The sequence below is a fragment of the Desmodus rotundus genome, chromosome Y (assembly GCF_022682495.2).
Source record: "Desmodus rotundus isolate HL8 chromosome Y, HLdesRot8A.1, whole genome shotgun sequence".
Classification (NCBI taxonomy): Eukaryota; Metazoa; Chordata; class Mammalia; order Chiroptera; family Phyllostomidae; genus Desmodus; species Desmodus rotundus.
The window spans coordinates 4087401-4106572 of NC_092332.1; the positions used below are offsets into that span (position 1 = coordinate 4087401).

Genomic DNA, 19172 nt, shown 5'->3' on the forward strand with positions numbered 1-19172 from the left:
AGAGTGGAATTCACGGACGCAGCAAGTCTGTGGGGAATTAAGATAGCATTTCTCCCTGCTTTTACACGGCTCCGTCCCGGGAACGTGCATAAACACAGCGTGTTCCATGGGGAAACGGTCATCGGCCCCCGGTCAGTTTCCCGTTGATGCGGCAGACAGGTCGCTGCGCAGAACTTCCAAGAATGCGTCCCCTGTGGGCGGATTAGCGGTGGGTGTCCGAATGCCCTTCTTGGCTTTACCGTCAAGGGCCTTGGAGATGAATGGGAAACATTCAACCGTTTCTCAACTGGGTGCGCGCTGGGGAGCATCAGTGTATTGCTGCGGAGCTTCTGACCGACACCATCGCGCGGGCGAGCCCTCCCTCCACGGACAGCGCTGTCCGCCTGCACCTTCGAGGAAAGCCTGCGAGACGCGGACCCCACAGTGCCGGGGAAAGGCTTTCAGGTGGCCAAGGGAAAGGGGTCCTCACTTCCTATCATACCGAGGCTACATGCATTGTTTAAATATTGCATTCTACTGCCATTTAAATGCAGAACATTGTTCCGAAAGATGACTCGGGCATGTCGAGCACTAGTAATGGACTGACAGTAATAAAATACATATTATCTCGGATAGAAATGCATCTGCGGAAATTCAGCATTAGGGTTTGCTCAGCTACCTCAAAACTCCCTGTGTCTGTAAATTTTAATTAAACAAGACATCATTGCCGAGTGGCTTATAGTCAGCTTACATCCAGTATGTTTGCTATCTTCATATCACGCTTGGTTCATTGCATTTAAAATATTAAAATTAAATATAATGTTTTAAATATACGGAAATTAATTGTATTTTAGTATAGTGTGTTACCTATCGTTTCTATTGAAAAAATTAAAATCTTTGTTTTTATTTTTTAAGACCTTCGGTTACATTGCCAAATAATTGATAAAATTTAGGGATTTTATTTACTTATTTCAATTTTTCAATTAGCAATAATCGCGCCTCGGATAAACCTCATTGGCTACGATACTGCCACTGCGCAAAGCTTACTTATTTCAATTTTTAAAAAACATTATTTATTTATTTACTTACTTTTAGAGAGGTGGGTAGGGAGAGAGATGTAGAGGGAGAGAAACATCAATCTGTGGCTGCCTCTCCTGCGCCCCCTACTGGGGACCCGGCCTGCAACCCAGGCATGTGCCCCGACTGGGAATGGAACCCGAGACCCTTTGGTTCCTAGGTCAGCACTCGGTCCACTGAGCCACCATCCAGAGCCCAGTGTTAGTTTCTTAATGGTGACTATGGAGTACAGGGAGCGGCTGGGCGGAAGGGAGCAGCAGGCACTGGACTACAGGGAGCAGCTGCAGAAGGGAAAAGCGTGGAGTGTGGAGTACCAGGAGCGGCTCCGGGAGTGGAAAGGATGGACTGTGGAGTACAGGGAGCAGCTGGGGGATGGGAAAACATGGAGTGTGGAGTACAGGGAGCAGCTGGGGAAGCACAGACTGGAGTACAGGGAGCAGCTGGGGGAGGGGAGAAGCACAGACTGGAGTATAGGGAGCAGCTGGAGAAGGGAAAAGCATGGAGTGTGGAGTACAAGGAGCGGCTCTGGGAGTGGAAAGGATGGACTGTGGAGTACAGGGAGCAGCTGGGGGATGGGAAAACATGGAGTGTGGAGTACAGGGAACAGCTGGGGGAGGGGAAAACACGGAGTGTGGAATACACTGACAGCCTGTGGCAACATCGGATTCACCACACACACGCTTTTTAAAGGCGAGAAGACTCACACCTGTATCTTTACTTGTTGTCATGCTAGGAAAACAGGGCTAAGAATGCCGCTTCCGTGTCCCTGGGGCTTCCGTGCAGCCCGGCGTGGACGTGGCCAGCCCCCTGACTGGCTCGCAGCGTGCACTGAAATGGGGGTTCCTCGCCCGTGGAGGACCCTGCGATGCACCGGGCACGGCGGCATTGTCGGTGGGAACTGCAATGAGCAGGAAACGTGGGTGTGGGGGCTGGGCCCCTCCCCGCAGAGGGGTCCTGAGGGGGCACCGTGCCCGGCGTGGCTCACCTCAGCGTGGCCCTGCACCGTGGGTGCCGCTGGCGGGCATCTCGACGGCAGCGTGACGTGGGTGATGCCCGAGTGTTCTTGTGGAGCCCGGGGTCCCCCAGAAACCGAGCACAATGTCCCAGGGTAAACAGCGGCCAGGCTTCAGATTTGCAAAGCAGTGCCCGTTTGGACACTCGTGTTGCGTGCCAGAGCTCCCGGCCCGCTGCCCCGGGTTTCTCCACGGCGATGTGAGACAGAGCCTGGCAGCTACAATAGACGACCTTTGCAAACGAGGAAAGAGAAGAAGGCGAGGCTTTCCTTTAGTGTTTCCCCCTTGTGCTGCGTTCAGGGAGAACGTTGCATTTTATGGGGAGGACAGGCTGTTTCCAAACCCCATGGGGAGCTGGGAGTCTGCCGTGGGCCACATCTCCTCGGAAACACGCGGCGAGCACAGCAGCCCTGCAGCCTGAGAGGTGTCCTCGCCTCTCACGCCGTCACGCTCGGCGTCGTGGTCTGGAAGCAGCGACACCGCAGCCAGATCCTGGTGACCTGGACCGTGCTCTCTGGGCAGCGAAACCTCATGCCACTGTGCACATTTCTCTCTAACGATCAATGAACCATATTGGCGGCACAAAAGAGTTAAAATGTGTGTGTGCGTTCCTCCTTGGCTTCATTAGCTTATATTAATTAGTAATAAAAGCTGGACAAGGAAGACCTTGTCGGAAGGGAACTGACGGGAAGACATGTTGCGAAACGTATAGAGTCCGTGTACAATGTTACAGTGTACAGTGTACAGTGTACAATGTTACGCCTGGAGAAAGAAGAACACTATTAATAACAACAACACTCATATAATATTAATAATGGCTTTGCAGTCAGGCCGGGCTATGTTGCTTGGTGCCACTTGGCATGGATTGGTCCCCATCTTCCCGCTGCCGTCACCCAATTATCTCTGTAAATGTGGTTTCCCGGGATGGATGAGGATGTTACCTGTTTTGCTGTGTTGTAGGGGAGCGCTGGGCGTTTACCACCAGGGGAAGATTCCCCTGTGGCTCAGTCGGTTGGGCGTCGTCCTGAAAAGCGGAAGGTCGCCGGTTCGATTCCGGTCAGGGCCCTTCCCCGGGTTGCTGGCTCCGTCCCCAGGGCGCATGTGTACGAGAGGCAAGCAATCACCGTTTCTCTCTCACATCGATGTCTCTCTCCCTCTCGTCCTTCTGCCCTCCCCCTCTCTCTAAAAATAAATAAATAAACTCTTTGAACAAAAATCTGCCACGTAAAAAAAATGACCTGCCTGACACGTTTATTTCTCTAGCAAACATAATTATAGTCATAACATTAACTACAACGTAGTCAACACTTGCTACAGCTCATCTGCTTTGTAGTTACAGAACTCCTAGCAACGACGGTAAAATTTGCGTATCTTTTTATCCCTCTGTTGCCGTGAGAAAAATAACTTTTGAGAGCGGAAGTCCTCTGTCCCTTCTGTCAGCTACAGGTGCTTCAGGTGCAATAGCGATGCAAGCACACCCAAACCGTTCCTTCTCCCTCTGTGTGTGGCGGCGGCTGAGCCCCCCAGGCCTCCATGGTGCAGATCCAAAGGCCCGAACTTCCTGCAGGTGGACGGGCCGATGCCTTTGCACGCTGGTCCGATCCTGTCTCTCCGGAGACACTTGCATGAGGTGACCCCGTTCACAGTGGCCGACTGATGAGGGCTGTGTGGGTGGGCCCTGGGGTCCCCACACCTCCATGGGGCCCCCAGAGCATTGGAAGATGTCTCCACGCTTCCACCCGCAGCCCCATCTCTACTCTTCACAAACATTTCCTACACACACGTGTTTCCTTTTGGAGGAAGTGATTGCTTCCGGCAAGAACTCCAGATGAGGAAAGGTGCCTGACTCTATCCCGCAGCTTCTCGTGCTTCCGGATAACGACCTCCACCTGCCCACCCACGGGTGAGGTGCGGCAACATCCCTCCATCCCGCCTCTTGCTATTACGAGGCTCGCCCCCCTTCAAGGGGGAGGCATTGGCCTCATTGGGCCATCTCTCCCTCCAGGGTTAAGGAAATAAATAACCTGAATGTTTGTCTTCGCGGCAGAGATTTGCCTCTTCACATTTAAAGGCAAAATTTAGAAATAAAAAAATATATATTCTCAAGGGCCGATATCTTGAAAAAAAAAATGTTTTACTTTCAACACCAGTATTTCTGCTATGAACTGAGTTCTACTTGGCTACCCAGAGCCCCAAATTTGCCCTTGATCCTCTGATATTTTTCGGTGCTCATCCCCTCTGGTTGGGGGCGAGGGCGGGTGGCAACTGGCTTCAGACCCAGGCTGCAGAAAATGAGGAAGCGCCAGGAAGAAAATGTGCACCAGAAAGCATTTCAAAAAGCTGACAACTGGGGGCATTCAGATGGCTAGAACCAAGAAACAGACTCGAACAAGATGCTTTTGGGTGTGATTATCCAGAAAACCAGCAGCTGACACATATTTTTCTGTACATTTCTTGCTGAGAGGTTGAATCAAGAAGCTGTGCTTTTTGGAAATAGTTTGATTTCTGTAACTTTTTCTGAATTCAAAAAGAGAAGGGATTATCTGACAGCAAATATCACCAAAGTTGTATGGAACTCCTTCCTTCATTTCATGAGTCTGTTCAAACATTTTGGAAGTGTGGAGATGGCAAATCAAAATTTTGTTTTGTGTGTTTTGGATTGCCATTCTCTGTTAGTAAGATTTTCTTCATTGGATATAATTAGGGATGAATCCCTTTATTTCCTGTCCTTTTGAATTGTTGCTACAGGAAAGTTTCATTTTTTAAAAAGTGTTTCTAGTCATTCTTATAATCCCAAGCTAGGTAAATTGATATAACTTATATCAATAACATACACGTCGACCGTTCATTTGTCTCCAAGAAGGCACTTTTAACCAAAGGTGTCAGGGACAGGAAACAGGGATGGCTTGCCGCCACGGGAAGGAAAATCACGCGCATCCTTGAATTCGCGCTGGCGGGTTCGCAGGGCGTTTGTTTAACGCGAGGCTGTTGCGCCACGCCGCCCGGCAGGCAGCCGGTCTGCTGTGACTTGTAACAGCCGGCGAGAGCCCTGGCACAGAGCTGTGTGATGGAGCAAACACACCCAGAAACACCGGGCTCTCGTGACACGTCCACACACGGCTTTTCAACTTGCCCGAGACTGTCGGCTGCGGGGTGCAAAAACAGGAACACCAGTGTCATCGCCGCAGTGACTTGGGTGAGAAAACGCCGAGTGAGCTGGCGTGCAGGCCGGCGCCAGGGTACTGGCTTGCACGTTAATGAGCTCACCTTCACCTCCGGCAGGTGTGCAAACCACTCAGGGCAGCCCATCCCCCCGCCGTCTTCCTGGAGACCTGCAGCTGACGTCACCACTGCAGCAAGCAGCCCACAGACAAAACCTGCCCACGTAGGAGGACGCGCTCTCCTCTAGGAATTCTCGGGGTCTTTACGCACCAGGAAAGCGTGTCCTCGCCATTTTCAGTGTGAGGCAACAATGGCTGTGTCCTCGTGCGTGTGACCTCAAGAATACAACATTCTCAGTGCTTCTGTTTTAGTAAAATACATGCAATTAGCCCTGGCTGGTGGGGCTCAGTGGATTGAGCGCAGGCCTGCGAATCAAAGGGCCGCTGGTTCGATTCCCAGTCAGGCCACAGGCCTGGGTTGTGGGCCAGGTCCCCAGTAGGGGGCGCACAAGAGGCAACCACACACTGATGTTTCTCTCCCTCTCTTCCTCCCTCCCTTCCCCTCTCTCTAAAAATAAATAAATCTTAAAAAAAAAGAAAGAAAATACATGCCATGAAGTGAAGAACAAATCATGCAGTTCTCCGTTTCTCCATTGAAGCATTATTCCTGTTTTAGTTGAAAAAGTTTCTAGTAGCAGAAAGAGGCAGGATGCAAAGAACATGGTGGGCAGCGTGTCTGGTTTTCAGTGAACACAGCACCAATAGGTTAGTGGTCTCGTTGTGATCGCTGTGGGAGACGTGAAGACTGTTACATCCATATCCCACGGGAACTTCCACCTGTGTGCAAGGTCCTTCTCGTGTCCAACCGTCTGAGTGTGAATTTAGGTGGCAAGAACGCTGCTTGAATGCAGTTAAGGCTGCCTTGGGTAAATGAGGTTCTGAACTGAAACAATGTATCCCATGCCCTGTTACTTTCCCACATTCGGCCCTGCTCCCAGAGCAGGGCAAGAGGTGGGGACGGAGATGAGGGACTGGGGCCAGGTGGCGCAGTGAAAACGGAAGGCATCAGTGCCGATCAATTGCTGTGACTTCCCGGACCCCTGTGGTTCCAGTTCTTTCCAAGAGAGTGCTGCCGTTGATTATTACTGTCTGCCAGGACCGCGTGGGAGGGTGCTGGTCGCCTGCCCCCAATCCTGGGCAGGGAAACAGTGCTCAGGGTATGGTTAGGTGAGGTCTGACCAGGCCAGCGTGCTTGACATTAGATGGGAAATGCAATGATTCTCCTAGTGATACCCGCGTGGTGCACAGACCGAGGGAGGGGTCTCTGGAAATGCCAGAGCCAACAGGCGTGAGGCCACACGGCTAGCGCGGTGCGTGACGACAGATTTCCCCACACCCGTAGGGAAAACAGAGGTGGCAGAGGAAGCCTTGCAGGGAGCCTGCACGAGGCTATAGAGACTGATGGGCAAGTGAGAAAAGCCCTTCTACCCTCTTCCAGCCCCTGACTGACAGGGGAACCAGAGGGAGTGGGCAACTGTACCTTAAATATGAACATGGTGGCTGGGGCAGGGGCTGCGCTGGAGTGAGGCCCACCAGGCTAGCCTGCAAGAAGGACGGCATTGGCTGGGAGACCTGGACCATTCCAGAGTGCACAGAAATTTGCACCCAGAGAGTTCCCCAGAGGAAAGGCCGAGGCTCGCCCCTCTTTCTGTCTGGGATCGGCAGCACAGGCATGCGGCCCAGAGCACTCGTGGGCCGGCAGGCCCTGGGAGCCACGTGACTGGGAAGCGGGCCCTGGGCCCCGGAATGGAGTAGCAATGGCAGCACCAGTGCCACACGCAGTCTGCAGGCAACACGAGGCCCGAGAGCTGTCCACCCAGCAGCCTCCTGCTCTGAAGCACAGATAAGGATGCAGCGGGCTTTCTGGGCGTGGTTTGGGTTTTCAGTCTGTTTTGGGGAACAGATGGGTTTTTTCTGTGTTTTGTGGAAGAGATTGGCCTGGAGTCAGGGAGTCTCCCGCTCCCCCAAGTTGTGCAACATTTAAACGAAGACCCCTTTTCTTTTCCACCAACCCTCGTCCTCACAGTATGCCTGCGTTCGGATGGGCCTCCGATAGGAACTGCGGCTGTGAACTGCGTTCACACTGTGCCTCCGTGCGTTGCACACCCACCCAAACCCACACCTGTTCTTGATGTATAATTGGCTCAGACACGTGGTCGGGGGACGAGCTACAGTTCACTGGGTGCAATGAAACGGGGCGGCTTCTGTACTTTTAACCCCTTCAGGCCTGCAAGCAGGAGTTGCCACGTATCACGCCGCATCCTTCCCCAGTCTGGAGGACTGGCTCGCACACTGGGCACATGTCCGAGTTCTCTGGGGAGTCTTTACAGCTCCGTCCCCATCTGCAGGAGGCTGAAGTCACCGCTGCTCCTGAGAGCTCCCCCGGGCACCACCCCCATCTGCAGGAGGCTGAAGTCACCGCTGCTCCTGAGAGGCAGCCAGTGTTGACAGCGTCTGACCCAGGGTCAGGCCAATAATCAGAGGCGACAGTACGAGAGTCACTCTGAATGTGTCGCCTCCACCTGAGAGTCCAAATCACTCTCCGGCTTTGGGCAGTGCGTGGCTTTCCTAGCACCGACGAATTTTCTGTTCTCGCTTTCTTCCTCGAGTCCGCCTCCCGGCATAAAATTGCACTGGCATTTCTCTCCGCTGGGGAAGCGACTTTTCAATTCTACCAATTTTCCTTAGCACATAAAGTCAATTTCGTTGGACAAGTGGGATTTTTCTAGGCAGACTCGTGGGGCACGCAGCAGTCCTATGAAAAATTATCCCCCGAGTGCATGAGACAGTATCGACTGCATATTGAGTTGATCACTTCTGTAACATTAAAGTTAAAACCAGCATAAAACAGCCCTGGCCGGTGTGGCTCAGTGGATTGAGTGCCGGCCTGCGAACAAAAGAGTCGCTGGTTCGATTCCCAGTCAGGGCACTTGCCTGGGTTGTGGGTCAGGTCCCAGGTGCGGCCTGTGCAAGAGGCAACCACACATGGATGTTTCTCTCCCTCTCTTTCTCCCTCCCCTTCCCCTCTCTCTAAAAATGAATAAAATCTTTTAAAAAAAAAAACAAACCAGTATAAAACAAATGCATTCAGGTGTAGGAAATGTGCAAAACTATGCAACACTTCCTTGAAGCGCATTTAAGTAATTGTGTGTCTCTGCAATGGTCTGCTTGCACACAGAGGCGCACACATGTGATAAAACTGCATACAAATAAACAGAGACATGCAAAGTGCATATGTGTCAACCCAGCAAGAGGGGAATGAGCTCCAGCCGGGCACTGAGGCCAGTTTCCCCCTGGTTTTGCGTATTGGAGACGGAAGCCTTCCGCAGACTGCGCAGTGTTGGGAAAACAGACACCGACGACCACTTGTGAGCAGTGCTAACATGTAGCATTCTATGGACACATCCCCGGGGACGGGAACTCAAGGTTGCAGACCACTGATGCCAAATCTGCCACCAATCCATCAGCACCGAGAGTCGCAGACGTGGTGCAGGCAGCCTGACCTCTGTCAGGTCCGACTTCGGCACCCTTTCCGCAGCGCCGTGCGCCGTCCGACGTAGCCCAGGCCCTCCGTGCCGCTCCCCCTGGCCCGCACGGTTAGGCTGTCGGAATCCCCCGGGGGGCCCAGGAAACGGTTCCTTTTTCTTCTTCAGTGAATCATACATGGTTTTTTTTTTTTCAGGCACTAAATGAGCAAAGCGCAGGGGGCAGGCTTAAGGAGACTTTATTACTGAGTCCGTATGTACAAACTCTAACAGGAGAATCACGAGTCACAGAATCTCAGCTATGTACAACAGTGTTTTGTTTTTTACAATCTTTTTTTTTACAAGATTACGTCTCTAAATAACATGTCAGATACACACACAGAAATCAAGCTTTTATTACATACATAAATAAATATGGACTTTAAATGGCCTCTAGGATGGACGTGACGTCTACAGGCCACGGGGATGCGAACGTAGCCGTTTGTTGTGCGAGCTCTATACTAGAATTACGTAAATAAAAATAGTTACCTTACATGGAGACCTCTGTTAATCACGTGTGTAAGTTGCCAAAATCTCCCGGAGAGGCGCCACACTCAGTCTGCCATGCAACGGGGGAGGCGCCCCATCTCTGCGTACCTCCCTGGGCTCCGACGAATTGTAAAGCACACGCGGTAGGTACGTAGCATGTGCGTCCTGGTGTCCACGTGAGAGTCTGCGAGAGGACGCCTGGGGTCGAGGCAGGGGGCCTGGGCACAGGGGTGCGGAAGGGCGGGGACAAGCCAGTCATTTTCGCAGAGGACAACGGCAGATGCCCGGGGCATTCCTCCTGCCCTCACCCGGTGCCCGCCCACACAGGGAAAAAATTCAGCCTCGTGGGCGGGTGTGTCGGTGCACAGAAAACACACAGTTTGGGGCTTTGAAGTCACAGGTGATAAGCTCCCGGCTGTTCCCGCTGCCCGGGAGTCCTCCTGCAGGGCAAATTCTCGTCTCACCGCTGCGAGGCTGTGGTTGCAAACCAGGGGTGACTGTACCCCTGCCCCGGTGGGGCGAGGGAGAGGGGGTTGGCAAGGCCTGCAGGTGTTTTGGCCGTCACACCTTGGGGGGCGTGCTTCCTGCCTCTGATGGGTGGAGACCAGGGATGGTGCTTACGCCTTGCCACGCACAACACCATCCCCGCAACGCCCAGGACCATCCCTGCAATGCCCAGGACTGTCCCTGCAAAGCCCAGTCCTCTCCCTGCGGTGCAACCAGCCCCATCAATCAGCCCCACCCCCGTGTCAGTAGAGCCGCGGACAGAACCCTCGCCTGGGGACTTGGTCGCAGGTTCTGTTAGGTGTCTAGGATGGAGACGTCCTGGGACACTTTGAATTCTGCTGGGTAAACATTTGAGTAAGGGACCTGTCCTCGCTGTATTTGCTCTAACAGACCACAGGAAAACCCTCAAGGAGTAGAAAGTGTGTGCGTAGGATTGGGGAAATCGCTCCACGCGGGGGCACTTGGGAAGAGAGGGACTCGATTTCTTTAAGGAGCAAAGCCACTTGTGAAGATACGGGGCGGGCAAAAGGAGGTTTACAGGTGTGAGGACAGAAAACCCAGTTCCTCCGCGTATCATTTCCCACACGAGCTGTAAACCTATTGTTGCCTCACGCTGTGCTTTCTCATGTGAGAAATGTGTCCAATGTCAATAAAATGTATTGCAGATTTAGCCATGAAAACTATGTTTTTATAAAAACATAGATTTTTATCCCTTCACAGGGGCACCCAAATTTTTATCATTCAAAACACTGCAATTATATTTTTTTCTCATTTGAATGCTATTGATGATTATGGAAATTCATGAAAGAAGCTTATGTTTCTTTTGTTGCATAATTAATAGCATTTTTCTTCCAGTAATAGTAATACCATTTAAATTATTGACTACTAGAGCAACATTAGATGCTTGAGATTGCCTCAGGAAGATAAAAGCTTCGAACCTTCATTAGAACTAAACGTATGTTTGCTCAGTGTCTATTACCCAGACAAAAGACACATAATTAAATTTTATACAATTAAACTTATATAATAACGATACTTTGTATATCTGTATACATGCCTGCATTTTTGACTATATAACTATACAAGAGTTTGCTGGCACCCATTCTGGGATTTGTTCCTGACAAGTTCATCAGGGAGAGATGAACTTGGAGCTGATGGTGACAAGTCTTCATTTCTGAAATCCTAGCGACTAGAAATTGGGATGCTGGTCGTGACGGTAGAATAAACTGTCGCTGTAGAGGCGCTCTGTGCTGTGCACGCGAGCTGGGGTGGGGAGGGGGCAGCATTTAAACGAAGGCCTGTCCTGTGCTCTCCAGCGAAAATGGGTCATTCTCAGACCGGCTGATGTCGCGCCCCTTGTGATAAGCACATCCCAGACCACACTGCGCTCAGAACCAGAACCAGCGCCCACTAATGTTCTGAGGTCTCCCTTTGTGTTGCCCCTGCAGGGCGGCGGCTCTGTGCGAATTTGAACACGCAGGGGGTGGTTCTCTGCCTGCTCTCAGGCCACCAGCCCCTGGGCTGCTTTCTGAAGACAACAAGGATGGACCGGTGGACACGCCTCTCTCTGCTGCGCTTTGCACCTGCTAGGAGACATGGGCTGCAGGCGCTCTGCACAGGCGTTGAGAGGCGGGGGCCGCGCCCCGCACGCACCCAGGGACACCACCACCAATGAGGGCCACTCCTTACTGCAGAACCTAACGAGAACGTTCCTGAAAGTGTCCTCGCTTCTGGTGGCTGGACCAGGAAATGAGGAAGCCCTGCCTTCAAAACGTGTCCTTCTGATAAACGGCTCTTTTCCCCTAGAATTGACTCGGATGGGGAAAATATGCTATGTGCTGGGCCTGCAGGAGACCTGTGTCTTTCTGCACCGCTGGGGAGCTGCGGAAACAGCCTCCTCAAGGTGCACGTGGCGTATCTACACGTGTGTGTGTGCACACAGAGACACACACGTGTAACTCTATGGGCACACATGTGTGCTTATGTCAAAGCACATATGTGAGCATCACCGTAAGAAACAAGGATGCAACCGAACCTTTCTGAGGTGCAGGCGGCCCCGCACACAGACAGCATCCCTGTACACTGATAACATGCTACAACACGACTTCCTACGGTCACGGGGTAGGCGGCAGCCTGGGACACTTCCAAACGGTGACATGTAGCGGGTTTGAAGAGGCGAGGGCCGGTGAAAGGGAAAGAGCTGTGTGCTCACGATGGAAGCCGCTGCCCCGGTTCATGCCACCAAGACCCCAAAGAGCTGCCTGGCACCCACCCAAGGTGGGGCTCACTAAAGAGCGGAACATGGCCCGTCGCAGGGACACTTCCAGTTTCAGCAGGAGGCTGAGTACCTGTTTACAGCCGTGATGTCGTGAGCAAGGCATAGCAAAGCTGTTTCTATGAAGGGAAAGGGAAATATAAATAAGAGGGCACACCCAGAAAATCCCTCGGGCGACAGGAGGAAATATTAGAAAGCGACCCAGAAAAGCATTCTCCCTTCTGCAAGGTAACACCGGGGCACCGGGTTCGCTCACTGGGCCGCGCCTGCAGCAGACAGGGCTCATCGATCATCATCGACAGATCGACGTCTCACTTGTCTTTGAATGAAAGAACGTGCACAGGCTTTAAAGGGCGAAACACTTTTAGATGGACGTGAACTTGGTACATTTCGGGTTAAAATTTTCACTTAAAACCCACATGTAATACCCATCATTTTAGGCAGCCCTTGAATAAATAGGGCCTGAAAACTGCATCGTCTCAGTTGGCTTTGCACATCAAATCCATCATTTAATCAAACGCTTTTGTTGATTCAGGCCAGGCTGCGTTGGCGTGCGCCTTGTGCACTGGTGAGATGGATTTGGTTTGAGAATTTGCCGCTCGCTCGCAACGCGGGGAAACGGCAGCTCTGTGTTAGTTCCATACGGATTAGCAAAGGCGAACGTGGAGAGGGAACCCGCAGGTGGCTGGGCCTCGTCTTCATTTCCCGCACAGGCGTCAGGAAGGAGACAGTTACCTGGGAGAGGGCGGAGCTGCAGGGAGCAACACCTGTGCTTTTCTAAGTCTGAGGCGAGGCCCCAAGTTCGGCCAGGGGGCGCTGCGGGCTCACACACGTCTTCGAGCAGGTTAGTGTCTTTCTGGAGGGGACTTGTAATGGTGGGGATGGCGGTGCTTCAGCAGGGGCCCTGCGGACAGACAGGAGACACTGATCCATCATTTTGCCTCCTGAACCGGAAAGGACGCCCCCAGGGCAGGTCACTCTGCCTTCCCCCAGTGTCTCTCCCTGTCCCCTCCTTTGTTGGGTAAGACCATTAACCCCAAGAAGAAAAAAGACTGCTCCTTCCCTTAAGCTCACAGCTTACATAAGCAACCCGACATTCCCTTACTCACTCCGGGACAGCCTGAAAACTAAGGAAGACGCTCATTAAACACTTCTCACAGAGGGTATCAGCACCGCCTCCCTCAGCCCGTCCACAGGGGAAGGCCCGTGACCCTCGGCCGCAGGGAGAGCTGCCGAGTTTCTTCAAATTCTCCTCAACATAAAACGGCATCAGGGCCAACTTCCTCTGTCCCTTTTTTTTTTTTTATCAGAAGTTAAACTAGCATGACTTCTCAATTATTTTATCAACACACAAACCTCTAGAGGTGGCTTTTTTCAATTTATTTATGTATCCTCAGCCAAGGACATGCTTAGAGGGGAGAAGGGCAGCAGAGGAGGAGGGAGAGAAACACCCATCCGCTGCTTCTCTCACACAGACGACTGGGGATGGAACCCGCGACCTGGGTACGTGCCCTGACCGGGAGTGGAACCCACGGCCGTTTGGTTTACTGCGTGACGCTCGGACCAGCTGGGCCACCCCAGCCCGGGCCGGAGACATGGCGTTCTAAATTTAAGCTGGATAAAAATAAACAAAATACATCTCTAAAGTCAGCCAGATGCTAAGAGTTTTTGTACAGCAGGTGACATTTTTGTTCAAGAAAATTTTCCTGGGTTTAACCATATCGCCTGGGGTCACAGTTGGAAGAGAACTGATGGGCTGTCTTCCTGGAAGATGTATGTCTCATAAGAAAATAAGTTGTCCAGCAAAAGATTGTGTCCTGCATTGCCATACTTGACAATGTGGATTGGGGGGGAAATTCTGATTGATGTGATTATAGATTTGTTCCACATGCACTTATGGTTTGAAAGAGAAAGAAACGGCATGCATTCTAGACAAAATAAATGGAAGGAGAAAGGAAAGAAAGGGAGGAAGAGAAGGAGGCAGGGGTGGAGGGAGGAAGAGAAGGAGGCAGGGGTGGAGGGAGGAAGAGAAGGAGGCAGGGGTGGAGGGAGGAAGAGAAGGAGGCGGGGTGGAGGGAGGAAGAGAAGGAGGCGGGGTGGAGGGAGGAAGAGAAGGAGGCAGGGGTGGAGGGAGGAAGAGAAGGAGGCAGGGGTGGAGGGAGGAAGAGAAGGAGGCAGGGGTGGAGGGAGGAAGAGAAGGAGGCAGGGGTGGAGGGAGAGAAGGACGGAGGGAGGAAGGAGCAATGAGAATGAGCCGCACAACTCCTGCCAAACGGAAGTCGCACAGGGAGATGGAAATGGGGAGGAAGAGCAGCTCTCAGACCGAGGGGACCCCACGCCCCAGGAGCCTGTGCGGATTTGGGTGACTTTCCGCCCCGCCTGCTCTCGGCCAGTGGGGAAGACAGGGCGCGCTCTTACTGTGCGCGGGCGGCGGCAGGTCGGGCGTCCGGAAGGCCCTGATGGTGGCGGGCCCCTCCCCGCCTGTGGTCAGCACCTGCACCTCCAGCCGGTACAGGGTGGACGGCCTGAGGTTGGGCACGGTGAGCACGTCACGGTCCTGAAGGGACACAAGATGAGGCTGGTCAGACCCTCGCTGAGACCTCACACACAGGGATGGCCCGTGCAAGGTGGCAGTTCTCGGGGCTCACGGCACGATTCACTGCTTTCACGAGTCTTCCCCACGGGCGCCCGTCTCCATCAGCATGTGCTCCAACGTGAGTCGATCACCCCGATTTCCGTGCACAAGCCAACTGTCTTCCTTCGGAGGCAGGGTATCTGCCAGGGCCCAGGGGGGCACGTGCGTACTTCTCGGCCATCGCATTCTGCCGAAGGCCCAATAAAACCCAACCCAACCCAACCCACCGGGGCAACAACTCCTTTCTCACTCCATGGAATCTTTCCGTCTGGGGTTGACGCTCTCTTGGTTTTGTTTGTTTTTTTTTTTCCTTTTATGAGGCAAGACGAGGATACTGTACGGGCATTTGTAAAGAGGGTATAAGCCTCACGTGGGGACTTTTATTTCTGGGCCAAGGAGTGAAGTGACCTGGAAGACAGGCCTCACTGGAACGGGGCAAATGAGGGGAGGCAACAAGCTTGCTTTTAGCTATTTTCTCCACAATTATTAACACTTCTCACCAGGTGTGTCCCCTTGGGCCAGAGGGACAGGGGACGAACACAGGCCGGGGAAATGGGGGAAGCGATTTGTCTCCGGTGTCGACGGGACCTGGTCTGTATAATCCAGAGGGAAGTTTATTCTATGCACAGTGAGGGTCTTGTCTGCTCACTTGCAAAACAAAGTGTTCTCAAGGAGAGAAGGCGGAACTCAATAATACAGCACGTGGTGACAGAGAGAGTCGGCCCTGCTGGTCACTGGGCATGAGCAGTGACCGCCGGCAGCGGCGTGGACGGGGAAGCAGAGGGCACCTACCGCGGGCAGGATCTGGGACTGGGAGATGATGCTGTTGGGCAAGCTGTTCTGCCTGCTCTCCGTCGTCACCTCCGCCCACGTCACCTGGAAGCCGGTTCTGGGATGAGAGAGGCTGGCCTTGGCCATCTTCCAAGAGAAGTGGCCCGTGACGTTTGCGTCCTGGATGGCGAAGGAAGCGGAAAGGTTCTCCGGCCTGGCCAGCACTTTGGGGAGCATGTAACCTGGGGGAATTGGAGGAGGAAAAGCAGGGTCAGGGTCCCGGGGACGGAGCGGCAGGGGCCCCTGCCTGACGCTCCGGGCAGCAGAGCTGGGCAGCCTGTCTGCAGAGCAGCCAGAAGTGACGTGACCTCGGTGGCCTCTCAGAGCGGCCTTGGGCGCTCCGCTCGGTCCTGGGCAGATAGTGTGTGAGCAGGACCCGCCCCCACTGTGCAGCCTCCTGCCACGTGCTGCTAACGCTTTGGGGCTTGGTTTTAGAATCCGGCTGTGCGGATGGGAGACAGAGAAGGAATTCCGAAATCTGGTGAGACTTGGCCGTTTCCTACAGGACAGACGTGACAGCAATGGAGAGGGGAGACACTGAAGTTATTATGAGTTACTAGGGGAGCGGAGGGGACTGAGTGTATTGCAGAGGCCCGGGGCGGGTGTCCTTGCTGCAGACAAGGGCTTTCTCAGGATGACGGGATGGAGCAGAAGGTACGGGGTGTGGACAGTGTGGATGGGTAACCTCCACAGCAAGGAGTGGGACGAAAATGGAATCACTCCCATAAAGCACACCCAAACACAAGCTGTCTGCCGGCGTTAGCCTTGGCGCCCAGAGGGACCATGTGGCCCGCAAAGGGTGTCTTTGCAACACTGTAACCATTATGGACTAATGTGTAACATATATGTATGCAGTACTCCATAATGGTTACAGTGTTGTAACCATTTACATATGTTACATTTATATATACGTAAAACCTCCACATTGGCCATTCAGACACCGGGTACGTTCTGTCCGGGGGGGGGGGGGGGGGGGGCAAAGCGCATGGGCCACGTTTGCCACGTGGCCAACTCCGTGGCCGTGCGCTCAGAAGCCCGGGTCCGACGTACCTGTGTGTCCCTGTCCAGGGCAGCTGGCGTGCGTGCGGCTTTTCCCCTTCAGCGCAGAGCAGGGCGGCGTCCTGAAAAACACCGTGTGTGCCTTCAAGCGCCCCTTCGGCCCTGCTGGCTGCACGGTGACCTTATACTTGCAGGAAAACGATAGATCTTGCAGAATTATGTAGTTTTCCTAGAGCAGGAGAGAGGAATGTGGTGTCATTCCTTTATCCCCAGTAAGTGTCACTGGGGATAAAGGGAACACTGGCAGGAGATGACATTGGTTCCTGAACAAGGACATCTGCCTACACATGGAGTGGCGGCAGGCAGTGTGGCTTTTACGACAAGGACGAAGGAGCCTCTGTCCACACTTTGATGAGCTACCCCTGGGAAGCTACCTCCCTGGCTGGACCCGCTGGGCAGAATGAAACAGAATCGAGGGAATCGGCATCAGAGCAGCAGCGGGAACCCTCGCCAGCAGCATGGGCGGAGTTGGGAAGCCCTGAGAGCCACTCTCCGTGTCTCCAACAGCAAAGAGCCACCTCCAGCTTCTGTGAGACACGGCTTTGCTCCTCGCCAGGTTTTTTTTCTTTTGGGAAAATGAAGACATGCCATCACACCAAGTCTTCCCCCTTTCGGGAGGGCCGTCACTGCGCAGGAAGCACGGAGGCGTGCCCAGGGGAGGGACTGGCCCACTACCCACGGGTGATGCAGGTGAGGTGAACGGAACGCAGTCAGCAGCCAAGAGGGACCAGGAGCAATTGCACCTGCCACATCTCTGCAGGGGTCTGCCCTGCTTTTCTTGGGGACTGAGCCTGCACTTCATACGGGGACACACAGGAACCCCGAGTGAGCTGCTGAGGATTCTGCTCTGCGGACCCCTCCAGTCTGTTTTCGAGGGGCGTAAGAGGGTACAGCTGTAGCAACAGGTACGCAAGCCAACAGGCCATTGCAGCCCAGATGTCACTGAACTGGCCCCACCAGCCACTTAAAATGCAAACAGACATGTCTGGAGCCTTTGGCAAAAAAAAAAAGTTCCTAGGCCTTTGATTCCTCTTGCCTACCACATACGCTGTATCCGATGCTCAGTAAATAGTTATTATTATCTCCGGAGTTTGTAACAGTGTTGTAGTTCAATACCATGTATCAATCAATTGTTCCCAAGGGGCCGCGCCTCGGGGATGTGAAAGCGTCCTCCTGTGTCACAGACAAGTGCCTGCCATCACCCCATGCACTCAGCACCCTCCGGAGCCTGTTCTGTGGTTCGCTGATTCGGCCCTGTAGCGCATGCTTCTGCCCCCAGGCATTGGGAACGATACACTGAGTACCTTTGACAGACTTCCCACCGCCCTGCAGTTTCATGGGCTCTGAAAGTTGGGAAAGAAAACATGGCCACACAGTGCGGGGGCGGGTGGTGTGTGTTATTCCTGGGGGAGCTGGTGGCAGCTGGGCACGCGGCAAAAGGAGGCCCTAAATCATAGGATCACATAGAATTTCACTGGGAAATAATGCCTTTAGGTTGTGGTGCCGACCAAATTTCAGGGAATAATTGTAAGCTTTTGTCCAATTAGGATGAAGCTCAAAGACCTGGGCGCTCCACTCCCTCACCCCTGGGCCCCTGACAGCTGCGCTCGGGCCTGCCGCGTGTTGACACAGAATACGCTGTCCCCGAACTTGGGTGACGGGGTGAAGGAAGGGTGATCAGGGGACCGTCATGTTTACAGTGTCCATCTAGTCACCGGTCATCCAGCGACTCTGAGAGGTGGATGCACCCACGGGACACACCATTCACACACACGCCCTGGAGCCGCTTTACCAACGGAGTGGTGTGACCTCAGCCTCACCTGCGTGGTGGCCGACGAGGACGCTGGTCCGGCGGTCCCGTTGTGCGCACAGAGTTCGGGGAGCCACTGCACGTGGTAACGACTCACGCTGGGGTCTGCAAGGTGAGAACGCAGCACAGAAACAACGGTCTGGAGTCCCATTCCACGGGCTGCCAGGCTCTTAACGCAGGACAGCATGAATGGCAGGGAGGAAACGGAACTCTACAGGTGGTCCCAAAGTGCGCCCACAAACCAGAGGGGGCACGCGGGGGTCCCACCGCCTGGGAATGGTTTCGTTATTAAGACTGAAGTCAGCAAAAAGGGTAATCCATTGAGCCCAAAGAAACCTTTGGAAATACGAGAACTAGATAGATAAAGTTATTAGTCAGTCACAGCAAACTAACCCCAATGGCATGTCTGTTTTTTAATGCTGCCCCAAGGACTTGCTGATTGCTTTGAGAGAGAGAAAGAGAGAGAGAGAGAGAGAGACATTAACTTCAGAGATGAAGATCAATTGGTTGCTTCCTATTTCCACCGTGACCAGGGACCAAACCCGCAACCCAGGCACGTGCCCTGACCAGGAATCAATCAAACCCACAGCCTTTGGGTTTACGAGACAGCGCTCCCACAGCCGAGCCACAGCAGCCAGGGCTCCAGCGAAGTCTTGAGAGTAACCGAGGCGTGGGGTCTGGGGTAAGTACATTCATTCCTACAAGAGCAGGCGGCACTCACAAGCCCTCATCGTCATTCCCACGAGAGAGTC

The 19172-nt window shown here is 53.3% G+C and overlaps 1 protein-coding gene and 1 pseudogene across 2 annotated transcripts in view; both read right to left on the reverse strand.

Moving 5' to 3' along the window:
• Positions 1–905: 905 nt before the first annotated feature.
• On the reverse strand, positions 906–1023 carry LOC139440623 (U4 spliceosomal RNA; annotated as a pseudogene).
• Positions 1024–11470: 10447 nt separating this feature from the next.
• Positions 11471–19172, reverse strand: part of LOC112313309 (anosmin-1) — a 105598-nt gene continuing 97896 nt past the window's right edge. The window contains exons 10-14 of one of the 2 annotated variants that reach the window (XM_053917685.2): positions 18431–18525; positions 16602–16779; positions 15513–15733; positions 14504–14642; positions 11471–12989 (exon numbers count right to left, since the gene is read on the reverse strand). In XM_053917685.2, the coding sequence (XP_053773660.2) occupies positions 12931–12989; positions 14504–14642; positions 15513–15733; positions 16602–16779; positions 18431–18525 (692 nt within the window). In that variant the 3' untranslated portion in view covers positions 11471–12930. The remainder of the gene's footprint in view (positions 12990–14503; positions 14643–15512; positions 15734–16601; positions 16780–18430; positions 18526–19172) is intronic. The other variant, XM_071220403.1, reaches the window with a different exon arrangement.